The 19,803-nt window shown below is 41.3% G+C and overlaps 1 protein-coding gene across 5 annotated transcripts in view; it reads left to right on the plus strand.

Moving 5' to 3' along the window:
• LOC136864755 (retinol dehydrogenase 11) overlaps positions 1-19,803 on the plus strand; it is a 391,683-nt gene that overhangs the window by 317,522 nt on the left and 54,358 nt on the right. For all 5 annotated transcript variants that reach the window (XM_068226403.1, XM_067142114.2, XM_068226404.1 and 2 more), the window contains exon 4: positions 10,778-10,936. In XM_068226403.1, the coding sequence (XP_068082504.1) occupies positions 10,778-10,936 (159 nt within the window). The remainder of the gene's footprint in view (positions 1-10,777; positions 10,937-19,803) is intronic.

Consider the following 19,803-nt stretch of genomic DNA (forward strand, 5'->3'; position numbering starts at 1 on the left):
CATGAACATTACCTAATACACCTTAATGAACATCCATATCACATCATGGGAATTATACCAAGATCACGCACCAATATTTCACACACACTGTCACACTGCAACTTACCTGTAGTAAATGATATTATTTTTGTTTCACAGCGATAAATAATACGGACACAACGCAGTAAAACGTCTCATCCACGGTAATTGACGGCATACACTATTTACCCACGTATGATCAATCGCAACCCGACAAATACAACCGAAAATCTGTTAGATCGTTCAAGTTAACACACCCTTGTCACCTACGTGACATTGACAAAAGGACTAACGCTACTAAAGCATTCTAGGAAAGCAAAAGATAGACAAGTACAATAACTTATCTGGCTTCTTCATGGTAATTCCGCAGCGGTTTAATCATCATTTTTGTAATTCCGTCCATTCCGGCAGAGGCCTGAGTCCGCCAGGGCACTATATTGGTTTAGCACTTCATGTTGTTCATTTACATTCCCTGGTCAGATAGTGATTTAACATCTCCGGCCGCCACCTGAAACTTGAACAATATCATTAGGAATACAATTTCACACTAATTGTATTTTCACTATTCCAGTTTGATACTGGCCTGAGGAAACATATAATTCGAGGTTTGCAAATGATTTTGGCTATTATATAACTTATATCTGGGCTTATTCTTTATGTTTATCAATTACAGAACCAGATCCTTAAGCTTGCTTCTATTATCTTCCTTCATACAGTAATCAGTAAGTAAAACACGAACTCCTTCCATTATTATTTACAATAATAATAAGTTGCTTTCCATAAGCAGAGAAATCCTATGCTAGCTATACATGTGTTTTTGACATTTGAGGAACTGAATAACAACTCTAACCTTCATCATAGAAGTTGCTAAAGGAAAACACACACTATTGTTCTTCTTCTTACTATGAAACACGTCAGCACGGGCCCATTAGATGATTTGCCATATGAAGTTTCATGCTAATCCATGGCCCCCTTATACAACTTCAAACTAGATATCATGTCTAGCCACATTCTTCTCAGCTGATGCTGACATTGTACTGAGCTCTTGCTTGTAAATAAAGCTGATCTTGACGTAATTCGACATGTACCACGGGGTCTTGAGTTCGATCCACCGGCTCTCATCCATCATGTCTATTCTACACTTACGAGTTGTATCGGTTCTTTTTATCAATATGCGCGTAAGTCATTGATACACATTTCATTTCACTTATGACTTTCAATGACCGGCCGACATATTGCTACAGGTCAATGAAAGGTCATATTCCCCCTCTACTTGGAGAAGAAATTTCGAATATGGGGAGAAATTTCTTATTATATCAGTCTTTGACTGGCTAAATCCTTCCTTTCTTAAAATATCAATACTTCCAAGCCTCATTTCCGAACAACTCGTGCTTATCACTCAGATCAAAACCCGTGTATTTATTTGCTACGTCTCATCATTCATCTTCAGAAGTATGCATTGGTATCAGCTTTATGAACATCTACTTCCTCGCTCGTGAGATCGTTTCCACTCAAGGTATCGTCTGTTATATCGTCCTCAAAAACGAGATTGGCTTCTTCATCATCATTAGTAACAGGGAAATAATATTGTCTTAAATTTGCTGAATTGAATATTGACATATTTTTAGAATTCAAGCTCTGAATCTTATAAGCATTATTGCCCAGATCCTCTATAACCTTAAACGGACCAATATACAATGGAGCAAACTTTGAAAAGAACCTTGCTTTAGGGTCAGAAGAAACAGGTTTCTTAATCAACACATAAGTCCCAACTTCTAGCGGTTTCCGGAAGTTTCTGTATCTCATTTTCTTCGTTCTCTTCTCCGCCTGTTTCACCATGCGTAGCCGCGCTCGTCGAACATTTTCTCCAGCCTGGGGTAATTCATCCATGGGTCTCTTAATAATCTCATTCCAAGGACGTTGAGGATAACGGTTCAGATGCAAAACGCTGGGGATATTATCAATCGATTCATGCCAAGTGTCATTAATACATTCCGCAATTGTTGGCAGAAACGTCGCCCATGCCCAATGACGTTCCGGACAGAAAATTCGGCAGTACTTTGCAATCTCGCGCATAATCCTCTCGGCGGCATTCGATTCCGGATGCCTGATTGAGCTAAATCTGTGCTGTATATTCAATCTTTCAATGGCTTCGGAAAACTCCTTTGAAGTAAATTGGGTTCCGTGATCAGTAATTATGCACCTTGGTTTTCCCATTTCGGGTATAATCTGCCTTTCTAAAGCCCTGATGATAGTCTTCGAATTAGCCTTCCTAATTGGTTGCAACGATACGAACTTTGACATCAGATCTAAAGTTACCAAAATGAACCGATTTCCTCGCATACTAACAGGTAACATTCCATACAAATCCATTGCGAAGATTTCCCGGGGACTTTCAGGTATTATGGGAATTGGCTGTTGGTAGAGCAAGGTCGAACTATGTTTCACGCGTTGACAAATGTCGCATGTTTTAATGATCTTTCTAACCGATCTTCTCAAACCAGCCCACGTGAACGTCTCACTAATTGTTGCTGTTAATTTATCGACTCCTCCATGGGCAATCATGCGGTGGATATACCATATTAACTTGCATCTTAATTTCCGTGGAACAACCACTCTTAACTTCTTCTTTTCTTTATCTATAAATTTATACAGCAAGTTATCAGCATAAACATACTCATCCATTGGTGTATTTGCTCCCTGATTGTCTGGCGTGTTGTCGACCCTTTGACACTGTTCGATCAATAATCTTAAACATCTGTCATCCATCTGTAGTTCAGATAGGTGTTTCAATTCTTGCAGGCACTCTTCGTCCTCAGTTGTCATCTCTATCGCGTTCACTTCTCGTGCGTCTTCCGGAGGATTTCTACTCAAACTGTCAGCTAAAATGTTTGATTTCCCCGGACAATACTCCATTTGCATATCAAACTGTTGAGCGTATAATGCCCATCTAGAGACCCTTTCGCTGGATAACGACGATTTCAACACAAATGTTAAAGCCTTATGGTCAGTTCTAACAACTATAGGGTACCCATAAATGATCTTTTTCCAGGTCTGTAAAGCATAAATGATTGCCAACATCTCCAACTCTGTCGTTGTGTACTTCGTTTCGTGGGAGCGCAGCTTCCGACTCACAAATGCCAAGTATGTTTTTGCACCATTCTCGCCTTCATCCTCCTGGAATAAAGCTGCTCCTACACCAACAAGCGATGCATCCGACTGGATGATAAATTTTAAATTGAAATTAGGATACCCAAGTTTGATGCTGTTAATCATCAATTCTTTCGTTTTAATAAACGCGTCATTGTGTCGTTCGCCCCAGTGCCACCGATTATTGATCTTTAACAAGTCCTGAAGCGGTGCTACGATATCTGTATACCCTGGGCAATGATTGGCGAAGAAATTTGTCATTCCTAGGAACTGCCTGACATGTTTGATCCTTCTTGGCATAGGAAAGTCACGGATGGTTTGAATTTTCACTGGATTCGGTTTTACACCAGTCCCATCGATCACGTGTCCTACGAATAGGATCTCCGGCTGACAAAATTTTGATTTATTCCTGTTGATTTTGAAGCCTGCCTTGTTCAGGTTAACCAATAACCGTTCTAACTTCCAGACATGCTCCTTGAAGGTTGCGGTTGCAAGAACGATGTCATCTACATACATAGTAATAAATTCTTTAATTGCAGGGTCCAAATTCCTGTCTAGAGCTCTGATCAAAGCGGCCCCTGAATTCCGGACACCGAATGGAAGCCTTTCGAACACATAAGCCTGATTGTCGAATAAGAAACCGGTAAACAATTTTGATTTCGCCTCCAGAACAATGTGGTAATACGAAGATGTCAGGTCTAATATTGTAAAATACCTCATTCCTTTAAATTTCTTGATAATTTCCTTAATCAACGGAGCCTTATCATATTCAGGGACCACCCTCAGGTTCAATTGTCGCGCGTCCAAGCACAAACGTATCGATCCGTTGCTTTTTCTTACCACCACTAATGGGCTACAATAAGGAGAGTGTGTCTTAGAGATGATTCCGTTTTCAACCATTTCCTGGATGACCTTCCTTGCTTCCGGCATGTATTTATCAGGTACTGGATATGGTTTCATCTTAAAAGGTTCCCAATTGTTCACCAGAATCTTGTATTCGAAATTCTTAATTACTCCAGGTTGCTTCTTGAAAGCCCTATCGTACTTCCTCAACAGATCAACAATCATTTTCTTCTGTTCGGCTGTGCCTCCAATTCCATCATCCAAGGTCGATTCTTGCAGATCCTCCGGGTCGTACTTCTCCATAATTTCATCTACTATCCGCATGGCTTCCTCTACCGAGACGTTCATAGTCTTGTGCAGTTCACCTACACTCTTATTCTCGATTCTAGCAGAAACATGTACTTGTTCTCCATCGTTAGATCTGATACGGATTTCTTCTCTATTTAAATCAATAATAATATTATTTTCCCTAATGAAATCTGATCCAATTATTACATTATGTTGAATCCTATCCATTACCAAAAATGGATGTTCGAATGTAACTTTGCCAATCTCAACTGGAATGAACGTCTGCATCTTACAATTGGCAACCTTATCTGGAATAATCCCTCTTATCTTTATGTTGGCTACTGGCATTATGGGGACTCGTGCTCTGCGTTGGAGTTCTGTTAATAATACCTTTGAAATAATACTAATACTGGCGCCTGTATCCAACAACGAGTAAATTTTAATACCTAATATTGTGACCCATATGACCGGAAGTCCTCTTTTAATTTCAGATTCGCCCAATTGGCGGTCTTCCAACAACTCTTCGGGTTCAAATTCCCAAGATTCTATGTTTCCAATCACCCCTTCACGTTGCTCATTCAGTTGCTGCTTGAAATCTATCTTATTCTCCTTAAATTCTAATTTGGCGTTTTTTTTTCACCCCATTCCTCTCGTGGGAGTTATCATCAAATGAGGTTGCATTAGGATTAAGCATCCGGTCTGCAGCATCTTTTCTTTGTTGCCGCTGATACTCGAGACTCGACGCACCAATGCAATCTGCGTTCATCTCTTGACTCCTTATCGCTTCTTCCCAACGTTTAGTCTCTTGTTGGCGTTTTAATTCTTCTACGTATTTCCTCTTTTCTTGGTCAACGTCTCCTTCTTGATTTTCACTTCTATATCCTATCCTTCCTTGACTTCTATTCCTCCGGTACGGCCATCTATCTCGTTGGTAACCCCAACGTGTTCCTCTTCTAAACCGTGGATATCTTCCATTACCATTCTGACATGATGTCCATCTCCGGTCGCGTTGGTTGTCTTCTGAATTATCATGTCTCTCCTGCTTCTCTCTCCTCATGCAGTAGCATTGATTATTCCCCCGACATTCATTTTCCTGTTCCACTGTCGTTGCGACGTTTACCACTGGATCTACATGCCTTATTATTCTATTTCCGACTTGCGTGTTTGTGCTGTCAAGCTGCCTCAAAATTGCCTCTGCTTGCACCGCGGACTGTACGTTCGCTGTTGTCATCAACCGTTGAACATCAGGTGGAAATTGTTTAATTATGGCTCGCACCATTTCGAGTTCTGTTGGGGGTGAGTCAAGCTCTTTCAAACGGTGGAACTGCATGGTAAAATAGTCCGAGAAACAACTCGGTCCGCTGAGAGAATATTTTTTTGAATACAGCTCCAATCTGACATTTTGTTGAACGTCAATTCCCCAAAAACGTTCTAAGAACGCGCTCTTAAATCCGGCGTAGTCTTCAAAAATGTACCTGAACGCTTTGTACCATATCAGTGGTGCTCCGTCCAAATGTCGTTCCACTGCCTTTAATTGCCTCTCCGGCATTATTTTTGCCTCGCGGAAATACTCTTCGATTTCTCGAATGAACCCTCGAGGAGTCATTCCCGACTTTATATTTCCGGTGAACTTTTTTGGTCTATCTTCGTTTGTGCGTATTACATTTATTATTTGGGTTCCGTTCGCTGTATGCGCAACACTATTCTCACTACTGTCGGTGTTATATACCGGTATTTCAAACTGATAGTCTAGCTCAGTTTTCCTTTCATTATCGACCGATGACTGTTTCTCCAAAGTCGTCAACACAAGTTTCTTGGTTGTTTCAGAATCAATCCTCATATTCTGGATGTTCTTCTGTACATTTTCCAACTCGTCACTTAATTTCTTTATCTGCTGATCCGTTTGGGTCCTGTTTCTATCTGTCTCATCAATAATGGACTGAAATTTACTATTAATGTGTTCTTTCGCCGTATCCATCTCCTCATGAACTCCTCTATTGATTTCTTCAATATTTTCAGTCACTTTCCTAAACTTATCGTCCCAACTAGTATCCGATTCGATAATTTTCCCTTGCATAATAATTACTTCTTCTTTTAATTCATTAATATCACGGTCAACTTGTGTTTGAATATCGTTCACGTTGACCTTCAATTCAGCTTGAAGTTCGGTGAACCTCTCGTTAATCTCTTTTCTATTCTCATTTATTGCTACTGTCACCTCACTTCTCAAGCTTTTCATGTCCTCCTGTATGTCCGCCTGTATTTCGGCTATTCGCGACCCTAGTGCTGATATTTCTTCCTGCATCACCCTTGAGTTCTGCATGACTAATTCTGAAACAACACGCTGATTCTCTTTAATCTCTCTACTGGTCTCCTCCTGCCTTTCTCGTATTTCTCTTCGCATCTCATTTGCCACTGCTTCCTGTGACTCTCTAACCTCCTTTCGCATTTCAATAGCTGCAATTTCCTGTGACTCTCTAACCTCCTTTCGCATTTCAATAGCTGCCATTTCCTGTGACTCTCTAATTTCTTTTCGCACCTCATTAGCGGTCATCTCCTGTGATTCTCTAATTTCTTTTCGCATTTCGCTCGCCGACATTTCCTGCGATTCTCTAATTTCTTTTAATGCGACTCCCTGCGACTCTCTAATTTCTTTCCGCATTTCATTAACGGTCGTTTCCTGGGATTCCTGTACTTTCGTCAATCTACCCGCTAACTCTTCTAGCAGTAACTTTACTTGCGCTAATGACGCCATCACTAATAACACTGATATTCAAGCAGTAAATGTCTTTATCCTACGTTCCTCAAATATCACCTAACCTATCACTATTGCTTTAGCAGCCACAAAATTCACTGATTAAGCCCTGACGAGCCCAAGCTCATACCGAAATGACCGAATAATTACCATACTCACATGAATGAACGAATAATCTGACCCTGATTAATTTATCCTTCCAACTTCTCATTGCCAAACTAAGTCTTTACCATCATCGCTCCGTTGCCTACTATACGCATCATCATCGAGCGGACAAAATACATCATTATTTTCGTTCAATGCCTCGCGATTGACAATCAAAATATAATATATTAACCTGCTCACTCGTCAATACTCAGCCCAACGGTGGGCGACCAAAAACACTAATACACTATGTGACCGTTCGTGGACGCCGTGGTTTGTAGATAACCATGAACTATCAAATTATTTGCCGACTAGTATACAGAAGGTTCGCATGATACTCCACTCAGGGCATGACCCTTCGAAGAGTATTCGGTCACATTCAGATAACGACGACTGAGCTATAGATACTGCCAATCATAAAATGTAAATTATACACTAAGGCAAAGTTTTCAAATAAATCGCAACAGAAATTGGAAGGATCACATTTTAATTTAAAAAAAAATCAATTGATTGAATATGAACAACTGAAATGAACAACGTAAAATAAATCATATGCATTCATTAACATTAACTAAGGACCGAGTCCATCTTGCATTGTCCATCATAAACCGGAAACAATTATTTAACACAAATTCACAGAAACGTAGAATCTTATGGATATATCAAAGTCTATCGGGTCATATTATGTCATTCACTCGTCGTCGCAAATGTTAATTGTACCTGTCCACTCCGCCTTGCCTTTCATAGTTATCATTGTTCCTATCTGACTAACTAAATATCAGTTAACTTGAACCCCCCAACAGATTTCAGCATTTATAAATGATCACACATAGCAACACAATACACATAAATGAGTAAAATGCACGTCGTTTCCACCCATCGAGCTGTTGGCTGCACCTGAAATGAATCTTTATCTACTGGCATGAAAATATAAGTTGGTACAGTCTGGACTGCGTCGAGGTCTGCCTTCACCATCAGCTGAAATGCTACTACAGCATGAATCTACTACAAGCATCTACTACATGTACATCGATCGCAATAGGTGATTCTGATCTTAAACATAACTATCATTGAATTGCATTTTAAGACCCTAACCGTGCGCACATTCCAACATTTCGTTACTTGCAACTACGAATCTTAATTTATTAATTCATGTACTTGATGACTCTCTTCAATACCAATGCCTAACGCTGGACTAGCTTGTTCAATCATCTCACAAAATATGCGGCGGAAATTCTATTAACAACACCATTAACAACTTAACACGTCTCGAAACTCAATATAATTCGACACGCAAACCATAAAAATCAACCTAAATTATCTCGTGTCCGCCACGCTTTATGACGACCCTACGTTCGTCATCACATTGTATACCGCACAAATCATCACATCCTAACTGCACAAGCAATATTAAGGAAGAGCCTTATCAACATTATACATGAACATTACCTAATACACCTTAATGAACATCCATATCACATCATGGGAATTATACCAAGATCACGCACCAATATTTCACACACACTGTCACACTGCAACTTACCTGTAGTAAATGATATTATTTTTGTTTCACAGCGATAAATAATACGGACACAACGCAGTAAAACGTCTCATCCACGGTAATTGACGGCATACACTATTTACCCACGTATGATCAATCGCAACCCGACAAATACAACCGAAAATCTGTTAGATCGTTCAAGTTAACACACCCTTGTCACCTACGTGACATTGACAAAAGGACTAACGCTACTAAAGCATTCTAGGAAAGCAAAAGATAGACAAGTACAATAACTTATCTGGCTTCTTCATGGTAATTCCGCAGCGGTTTAATCATCATTTTTGTAATTCCGTCCATTCCGGCAGAGGCCTGAGTCCGCCAGGGCACTATATTGGTTTAGCACTTCATGTTGTTCATTTACATTCCCTGGTCAGATAGTGATTTAACATCTCCGGCCGCCACCTGAAACTTGAACAATATCATTAGGAATACAATTTCACACTAATTGTATTTTCACTATTCCAGTTTGATACTGGCCTGAGGAAACATATAATTCGAGGTTTGCAAATGATTTTGGCTATTATATAACTTATATCTGGGCTTATTCTTTATGTTTATCAATTACAGAACCAGATCCTTAAGCTTGCTTCTATTATCTTCCTTCATACAGTAATCAGTAAGTAAAACACGAACTCCTTCCATTATTATTTACAATAATAATAAGTTGCTTTCCATAAGCAGAGAAATCCTATGCTAGCTATACATGTGTTTTTGACATTTGAGGAACTGAATAACAACTCTAACCTTCATCATAGAAGTTGCTAAAGGAAAACACACACTATTGTTCTTCTTCTTACTATGAAACACGTCAGCACGGGCCCATTAGATGATTTGCCATATGAAGTTTCATGCTAATCCATGGCCCCCTTATACAACTTCAAACTAGATATCATGTCTAGCCACATTCTTCTCAGCTGATGCTGACATTGTACTGAGCTCTTGCTTGTAAATAAAGCTGATCTTGACGTAATTCGACATGTACCACGGGGTCTTGAGTTCGATCCACCGGCTCTCATCCATCATGTCTATTCTACACTTACGAGTTGTATCGGTTCTTTTTATCAATATGCGCGTAAGTCATTGATACACATTTCATTTCACTTATGACTTTCAATGACCGGCCGACATATTGCTACAGGTCAATGAAAGGTCATAGTACTGTAGGCCTACACAGCTCCCAGGAGCAAAGCAATAGATGTTTGAAGTAATATGAATTCCGCTACCACGTTGTTTGATTCCATCGAGCTACTGAAATATAAAACTGCTAGATAGCCCATAACCCGACTTCCGTGCTAAATAACATGGCAGTGTTTTGATTGGCTGCTGTGTGCTCTTTACGTTAATGTTACGTTCCTCCATTGTGAATACCACAAATTTTACGTTAATTTTACGGCTACGTTACGTCGTTAAGTTTACGGTTACGTTTGCATTGTGAATGGGGCCTAACAGCGTGTGTTTGTGCAAGCGAAAGTGTCTCTAAAACTAAGTGATGGTGTCAGTGAAAAAAAAAAATGTGTTGATGGCGAGAGCCAGCAATTTGTGTTGATACAAGAAACAGTGAAGGGCAATCTGTACATGCATTGTAATAATTGGTCGTCTGGCTAACTACAAGTGGTGGTGCAGTCATCGCTGTCGTTTCCTACTGTTTTGTCCTAGGATTAATGAATGTATATATGGAGTTTTCCAGGACTTATAAATATTTATTGGGTGTGTCGCTATCTTATATGTATTGAAGGGCTGGTGTACAGATTATAGGTCGGTCAGAATAGAGATAGTTTATCTTCAATTAATGGAGAAGTTATTTGAGAACAAAAGTGCAGTTCCTGCCTGTTTACGCGTTTTTCAGGGGGTTAGGTAAGGCCGAATCAGTTTTGCAGCTCTATGAACACGACCTGAGTGGAATATTTCATGCTCTACCATTTATTATTATTATTATTATTATTATTATTATTATTATTATTATTATTATTATTATTATTACCTACTCTCTGTCTTACCAATGTTTTCTCTGTTCTCAGGAATTATGGCATGTCCTAAGGCACTGACGGAAGACGGATTTGAGATGCAACTGGGTGTCAATCACTTGGGCCACTTCCTGTTCACTTGCCTGCTCTTACCTCGCATCATTCGCTCCGCACCAGCCAGAATCGTTATTGTCTCGTCATTGGTACACCAACGTAAGTACGAAATACTACCCCCAAGCGTGCGAAGAGTTTCTTGAACAGTGTCTGAGCCTTTGCCGTTGGGACGCTCATGTGAAGGCAGTCTGCAACTGAGGAGAAATTGTGTGTTGTTTGGCTCATGAATTTTCCCACGATATATGTTGCAGTTCTGTGAAAATTGGAAAAATGTGGGAAACCACATTCAGTGCTGCCGACAGTCAGGGTTTCAATTCCTCATACCCGAAATGCAAGTTTCCAACTACACGAGACGTACTGTAGTCTACCGTATAGCCAAATCGTTCCGTACACTCGAGAGATTTAGGAGGAAGTTTCTTTCCAAATCTCTCTTTCTGTGTTACATTTTGATCTCAAATGAACCTGTTTTATGCATTTCAATTAATTTTAAAATTGAAGAGACAGGTACAGTTATCCCCAAGAAAAACTGTATGCGAACTCTGGTCGATTTCTTTTTAAAATGCCTCATCAAAATCCTTTGCTCTGGTGTAAACCTGATTTTCCCATAATTCGAAACATTACCTGAAATATCACTATCGCCTGTTGTATCTCATCAAATTTTTCTTTCACTTCAATACTTCATAACAAAAAATCGCCATATCTAGTCAAAGATTGTTCAATATTGCTGAAGGTTTGACAAGATATGAAAGGATTTGTCAAGGTTTGATAGCATTTTGTTTTAACGTGGAGGAAAGGCAAACAGCAGTTGTGGTTCTTGGACCAGCAGTGGGATAACCAGAATTGAGTACCAGGTTAATTCCTGAGGGCAGTGGCGGCCGAGCGTAGAGCAGACCATTCTATCCTAACTTCCAGTTACCATGGGCCTTCATGACCTATGCGGAGATGGCGCTGCTTTTTTCTGTAAATGAAATAAGGTACATTCTTCTAACAGGTGACAGAAGAGACTATTCTAAGCACCCTTTGGATAGAAATAGCCATCCATATTTAAAGTTAAATATTAAAAAGTCAGTGTTTTCAGTACCTCAGCAGTAATAAATTAAGTCTGCTGTAACTAGAGGGGTTTGAGGGCAGGCAAGGTCGGTGAGAGAATTTGCTGCGTAATCCAAGCATGACTGTGCCTGTTGGCAGGGAGTTAGGTGATAAGAGTATAGTGGTGCTCGTCTTGCAAAATCGCTACATAAACAAATCGCTGTTGTTGTTGTTGTTGTTGCAACATCACGTAAAAGATTGTTATATTTGGACCGGTAGTACTGTGTAGCCTGTGTAAGTGTGGAAGTCACTGGGTGATTGTTTGATTGTTGTTTTAAAGGACAAAATAATTTTGATAAACCGAGTAAGTTGGCCATGCGGTTAAGATCGCGCAGCCACGAGCTTACATTCGGGAGATGGTGGATTCGAACCAAACTGTCGGCAGCCCTGAAGATGGTTTTCCGTGATTTCCCATTTTCCCACCAGGCAAATGCTGGGGCTGTACCTTAACTAAGGTCACGGCAGCCTTCTCTCCACTCCCAGCCCTTTCCTACCCCATCGTCACCATAAAATCTATCTGTGTCGGTGCGACGTAAAGCAAGTTGAAAAAATTCATTATCACCCCCGAAGAACGATCCCTTCCATTAAACGTAGGCTGTAGTTGTCCAGTGGATCTGAAGAACAGCGACAAAGCCCCAATCTCTTGGGTGTCTTCGGTTGGGAAAGCGTTTCCGGTACATTCGTCCCGCTCTTGCTCTATTACACCTTGCTTCGCCAAAAATTAAAATCATATCACACATTTCATGCTTTGATAAAGCCATTTCGCCTGAACTGAGCTCGTACCCGTCTGTGGGTCGCAGTGCACTGACCTCGATACATACTGACCTACATTAGAGGGGAGGGAGACCTGGGGAAATCACAGCTGTGTTGATGATCTGTTGTGCCTTCTGACTTCTCAAGAACATTGACCGAAGTTTGGTGATTTATTTTCTCCTACATTAGTTAAGTTAGGAGCAACGTTTTTGAAGGTGTTTGCTTAGGGTACAACCACACTGCACGAAATAAACAGCCTGAAACCCCCTCAGGCAAAATGTTTCGGCTGTTTCAAACAACTCTGCGCACACACTTCAGCAAACTCAGGCAGTCATCGAGGTGTCGTCTGGAGAAGAGGATGGAGATGGATGCATACCAGAGATGTGGCAGTGGTTGCTCTTAAATTCAAAATCACCATGGAAAATTTAAATGTTTAACGTAAATGTTGAACGTAATAGGCTTGTGTCCTTGATACACTGACTGACAGAGCAAATGCAACACCAAGAAGGAGTGGTTCGAAAGGGATGAAAGTTGGGGAAAAAACAGAGACGGCACGGACGAATAATTGATGTTTATTTCAAACCGATATGCAGGTTACAGAATGCGCACGGCATCGACTCATTAGGATGTAGGACCACCGCGAGCGGCGATGCACGCAGAAACACGTCGAGGTACAGAGTCAATAAGAGTGCGGATGGTGTCCTGAGGGATGGTTCTCCATTCTCTGTCAACCATTTGCCACAGTTGGTCGTCCGTACGAGGCTGGGGCAGAGTTTGCAAACGGCGTCCAATGAGATCCCACACGTGTTCGATTGGTGAGAGATCCGGAGAGTACGCTGGCCACGGAAGCATCTGTACACCTCGTAGAGCCTGTTGGGAGATGCGAGCAGTGTGTGGGCGGGCATTATCCTGCTGAAACAGAGCATTGGGCAGCCCCTGAAGGTACGGGAGTGCCACCGGCCGCAGCACATGCTGCACGTAGCGGTGGGCATTTAACGTGCCTTGAATACGCACTAGAGGTGACGTGGAATCATACGCAATAGCGCCCCAAACCATGATGCCGCGTTGTCTAGCGGTAGGGCGCTCCACAGTTACTGCCGGATTTGACCTTTCTCCACGCCGACGCCACACTCGTCTGCGGTGACTATCACTGACAGAACAGAAGCGTGACTCATCGGAGAACACGACGTTCCGCCATTCCCTCATCCAAGTCGCTCTAGCCCGTCACCATGCCAGGCGTGCACGTCTATGCTGTGGAGTCAATGGTAGTCTTCTGAGCGGACGCCGGGAGTGCAGGCCTCCTTCAACCAATCGACGGGAAATTGTTCTGGTCGATATTGGAACAGCCAGGGTGTCTTGCACGTGCCACATGTCCCTGCGCCAACCATCTTCGCCACAGGCGCTGCACCGTGGACACATCCCTATGGGTATCGGCTGCGATTTGACGAAGCGACCAACCTGCCCTTCTCATCCCGATCACCATACCCCTCGTAAAGTCGTCTGTCTGCTGGAAATGCCTCCGTTGACGGTGGCCTGGCATTCTTAGCTGTACACGTGTCCTGTGGCACACGACAACACGTTCTACAATGACTGTCGGCTGAGAAATCACGGTACGAAGTGGGCCATTCGCCAACGCCGTGTCCCATTTATCGTTCGCTACGTGCGCAGCACAGCGGCGCATTTCACATCATGAGCATACCTCAGTGACGTCAGTCTACCCTGCAATTGGCATAAAGTTCTGACCACTCCTCCTTGGTGTTGCATTTGCTCTGTCAGTCAGTGTAAATGAAGTACGGAACTATGAAGTTTCACAGTTACACGAGGATGACCCCTGCAACTTTCGGCCTTTTATTAAGTTTGATTGTGACGTTCATTTCTGCAACAACTTCGTCCCGTAGTTCATCTACGAGGACTCTGTTGCTGTGATCTTTCAAACTGAAGTTATAAATAGCTGAACTCTTTCTATGGAAACAACAAGCTTCTCAACGTCACACTTCATCTAAAAGGGAGAATATATATATTACAGGTATCAGTAAAATACACTTGTAACTTATGAATCAAGAGTTATGTTTGATTCTGTTTTAAAGACAGAATTGTCTGGGGTTTTTTTGTTGTTTTTTTCTTTACGTCGCACCGACACAGATAGGTCTTATGGCGACGATGGGACAGGGAGGGGCTAGGAGTGGGAAGGAAGCGGCCGTGGCCTTAATTAAGGTACAGCCCCAGCATTTTCCTGGTGTGGAAATGGGAAACCACGGAAAACCATCTTCAGGGCTGCCGACAGTGTTGTCTGTTTTCAACATCTCACATTTTTTTTACCCTGTAAGTTTGTGGCTGTATACAAAAAATACATTGTTTATAGACAAGTTCTTGCACAGAATGTGAAGTATACAACTAGTTTGGCTTACCTTGACTTATTATGTTTGCTGCAAACAAGTAGCCTCAGCACAACTTCCGTCTGACCGAGGCAGTCTGGAGCAAACGGAACGTTTTTCCTCGGCAGTGTGGTCTGTCATCATTCGCTTCCGCTATTTCGAGTGCTAGTTGATTGCAGCAGGCGGCCTCAGGCAGACTGAAACGGTTTTGTTTCGTTTCATGCAGTGTGGTTGTATCCTAAAGGCGGCTACACCCGCTACTGTATAACTGTGCGATTTAACTGCAACGATGAACTGCGCATTAAAACTGAAAGCCCTATAGGCACCGTGCAGGTAGATCGAAATGCTACTACTAGCGCTACATAGTGGCCCGTTCTGAAACAAGAGGTGAGGCGCAGTGCGAGAGTCTCAGTACAACGTGTGTAACATTCGAACAAGTTGCGGGTTTTAAGCGATTCAATTCGGGGATCTAAGTGAATCATCATGCAATAAAGGAAGAAACCTTGTTGTCAGTGGCCACGTGAACGGCGTTAAAGAGTTAATTTCGAATGGTTTCGGATACATCACAGGAAAAGTCACCCGACAAACGTCTGGCAATTTGCCGCCTTATATCGTGAAACTTGAGGTAGGCAAGGTGTAGTTAGGTAAAAATTTATATAGTTTATTTAGTAAGGATTAATTGATGCATGTTTGCTAAGTTGTACGCATTTTTATTTTGTGCTCAGGTTGACCAGAATCGTAATGTCTCTACCAGCGAATGTTCCTGTCCTGCCGGCGCCAGAAGAACTTGCAAACACATAGCTGCGGTAATGCATTATATAAATAATGAAGGTGTTGTTTCCAAAACAGACCGTCCACAACAGTGGGGAAAACCGAGCCCGAAAACAATGTCAACAGAAAAATATAGAAAAGGCAAACGCGTGAAGAACTGTTCGGTAAAAAGACTTTGATGACATCTCTTCCCCCCCTTCGAATTAACTGAGGATATTTTAAAACATCCCTTGCAGTCTTCGTAAAAAGCATCGAGCAGAAGCAAGTACTGAAATAGAACAATCGTGCAGGGCCGTAGTCACCTTATTGATAGACAGGGTAGTGAATGATGTGGAGAGAGAAGAATGTGAGGAAATTGTGACACAGCTATTACACGACGTGCGCTTGCCAGACAAATACACCTTTCGCACTGTGAGTGACGAAATGATTTTTACCAGCAAAGTGCAGGTTGATACAGATCATATAATTAAAATCTCCCTGGACACTCTCACGAAAGCAAATCGGATCAAAACTAGGCGACATAACTTTGAAACTTTACCTCTCGCATTTGTAAATGAATCTCCAATTGGGGGAGCTGCTTTGAACATTCTTACGGAAGTGAAATGAAAGGCGAAGCAATAGAATGCTATGGAAGTTCATTTGTTGTTCGTGTTATTCGATGAGATTGCAAATTCGTTAACACGCAACACACAGACGATGTCATCCACGTGAGGAAAAAGTTCTGTTGGCAATTTCTGTAAAATATTGTATATTTTGATTCTTTGAATACACCTTTCTACGTGAATTCTAACACTCGCAATATTGTAAGTACTCTCAACATCCTCAGCTGTTAATCTCCCGTCATGTAAGAACGGTGGTGTCACGATTATGATACCGCGGCCAGATAAGTTAGTTCTGATGCCTAAATCCGTTATCAGCCATGACCTCATCGCCAGGTTGAAGGAAAGTAAACCACTGACGGTTGTTATGAATGAGTCGCTAGCTCTTCCACCGTAACATTTAGATTTAAAGCGATCATACCATTAGGCGTGATTGCAATTAAAACTTTTGCAGTGAATCAACCCTTGTATTGAGAATAGAAATACAATCTCTAGATCTACTTGGGGAGGCTGTTCACCTCTAAATTCCGTGCAGTCAATAATGACACGACAATTACCGTAATTTCTTTTAAATGCTGGAGACATTGTTTCTTGAACAATTTCCTTACTAGGCCAGAATATGAAATGTTTCGTAAGCAGTGCAATTTGCATAAGCACGGTCGTAAAAATACGTAAATTTTTTGTCTTGTGAACACTCTCATAGCAGAAGAGGACAGTCCGATTTTCATTTTCAATAGGAAAATGAATAATCTGGTTTCTTTACATAATTTCGAAACATTACAGTTCGGTAATAACGCAAGGCAAAGACGTTGAAGTTCACATCTGTTAAATCACGCATTTGTGTATTGTTGCTTATGGAACTGTAACTTTGGAAACCTGGACCCTTGATGTCTGCATGATCGTCTTCCGTTCCACACATTTTATCATGTTTCGTAATGTCCCCTCCCAGACCGAAATTAAGTGGAATACATGCTTGTGTATTTACGTCGGTTTCATCTTTTGAACAAGAAAACATGAAGTCTGAACAATGAAATTCAGATGCATCTGTTCCCACGGATGCATCCTTGGTTATGTTACTTGGGCAAACTGTACTTGAAAATTTTCCGTCTGATTCTTCCTTTTTTAATCGCTTGAGTTGTCAGTGAAAGCGCTGTAAGCTGGATCCCGGCGACACATTCCTCTTCTTGGATTCATCCGGAAATATTGTCGGAACATAGGCTGGACTTAGTAGGTGACCAGATCTTTCGCTTCCGATGAAATGTGCTCTTGCACTACATATTCTTGAGTAAGTCGTAGGTTGCCAAAGTGATCCATCAGTGCTAAAAATTAAATTAAATCGGATCAACTGAACTTATTGCAAACATGTGCAGTACGTATGTGTAGGCCTACTTACTTCGTTCGGTTAACTCCTTGTATTATCCATCGCCTCCTTCGGTCCTCATCTATCGCTCCTTTTGGAAAACAATAAATTTGTACTTCACTTCCCGTATTTGCGTAAGTATTGTATCATCTGACAACACAACAATTGCGTTTACTTGATCTCCTTTTCTCTGCCATTATCATCTGAGTGACTACACGCTCAGTGATAACAGAACAGCTACTGCGAGTCTGGAGTCTGCCTCACGTGTTGTTCTCCGCCCGGCCGCTAGAGCGACGCACACGGTGCCTATAGCCTCCACGCGGTATAGATAACTGCGACAGTACTCATCAGACATTTATCAAAGCAACATGTCATCTACGGACGATGATGACGTACCAGCGGTGTTGGACCAATGTGTGTGTATAATGAAAAAGCAAAAGAAGACACGCAGCGTGTGGTCTAGAGATTGGCTACTACACACGTAAATTTATTAAATGAGTTCCGCTTCGTACCAATAGATGAAAGTACCACAAACGCGGAGTGTATATCTCGTCAGTGCCTGACCCCGTTATTTTAGATTGTTTAACTTTGTATAACTCTTTTTTGTAATAACTCCTAAGATATTAATATTTTATATAACTACGTCTCTGTTGGCTTTGCAGTCAATTCATTTATATTTTTCAATCAACTTACTGTAGGCGGCGTCTTTTCTGTTCCGATTGTGATAATCTTTAGACTTCGTCTGCCAGAGACAAGATTCATTTCTATAGCATTCAATGAAAGCTTCTAAATGCTCACGATATCCGCTTTGGTCTTCCTGAAACATGTTGTGATAACTTGTAGCGCGCACTATCGTAACGAGTGACTCACTTGAACTGAGCAATCGGCAGTCGACACGGTCCACACGTTGCGATAAAACTGTGCAAACGCAATCGACACAGTTTTATTGGTTAGAAAAACAATGAACTTGCTCCGATGAACTGTGCAAGCAGAAATAACTGCAACGATTTACCATCCACACGTGAGATAAATCTCCGCAGTTCGGTTGGTGCAGTTAAATCGCACAGTTATACAAGTATCCTCCACCACCAGGTCAAATGACGTATCTTAGTTCAATTACACTTGCACATTATAATATTGTAACTTCTGTCTAGTGACGCTCTGTAACCTGGTGTATATCACATGACTAGGACAAGAATTGTTGATTTAAAGTAATCCCTAAAGTTAATAGCCTGCTCGTGTTGAAAATAACTAGTGTAATGTAGTTGGAATTTGTGAATATCCTGTCTTTTGAGGAACTGGGCTGTATCAGGATTTCATGGAATTATCTCCTCAAGATTGATGACTGTGGTAATTGACTCATGGTTTATAAGAAATTGTCGTGAGTACCGAACCATGCCACCAGTATGCCCGTGCGACGGCAGTTTAAATTTCGCCATAGTAACTTGACTGGAGTACAGTCTTGGAACTTCATTTAATCGACATCTGGAAATAGAGCACTGCAGTGTATACTTTTCACTCGCTCGTATTCGTTCGAAGGTCCTAGACTCGAGCGAGTTTCCCCCGAGCGGAGAGTGCTTGCAGCTATGCTGACGAGCGAACTATGCTCGCGAGAAGGACAATCGCAGGAAACGACAGGGAATCATTTGAATTTTTGTCAGAAAGCGATAAAATAATGCCATAACATTTACTTTTGTCCTGAATTGGCGTTTTATTATTTATAATTTATACTCGGTGTCATCTTCGTATTACAGACACTGAATAAATTAAACAGGTGATTTTTATCTTGTGAAAATGAAAACCTACAACCTGTTTTCCAGTCTTTGACCGGGTCAGGGATTTTTATCTTGTAAACTACATTAAATATAATTATGATTTTAAACAGTACATTCGGATAAAATATACATGAATTAGAACTCTGAACAGCGAAATAAAATAGTAAATAGTATTCCTTCTATTTATTTAATTAATTCAATTTCTTATATTTTGCTTGTCGTTGCAATTGTTTAAATATACAGC

Source organism: Anabrus simplex, chromosome 2 (genome assembly GCF_040414725.1).
Source record: "Anabrus simplex isolate iqAnaSimp1 chromosome 2, ASM4041472v1, whole genome shotgun sequence".
Taxonomy (NCBI): Eukaryota; Metazoa; Arthropoda; class Insecta; order Orthoptera; family Tettigoniidae; genus Anabrus; species Anabrus simplex.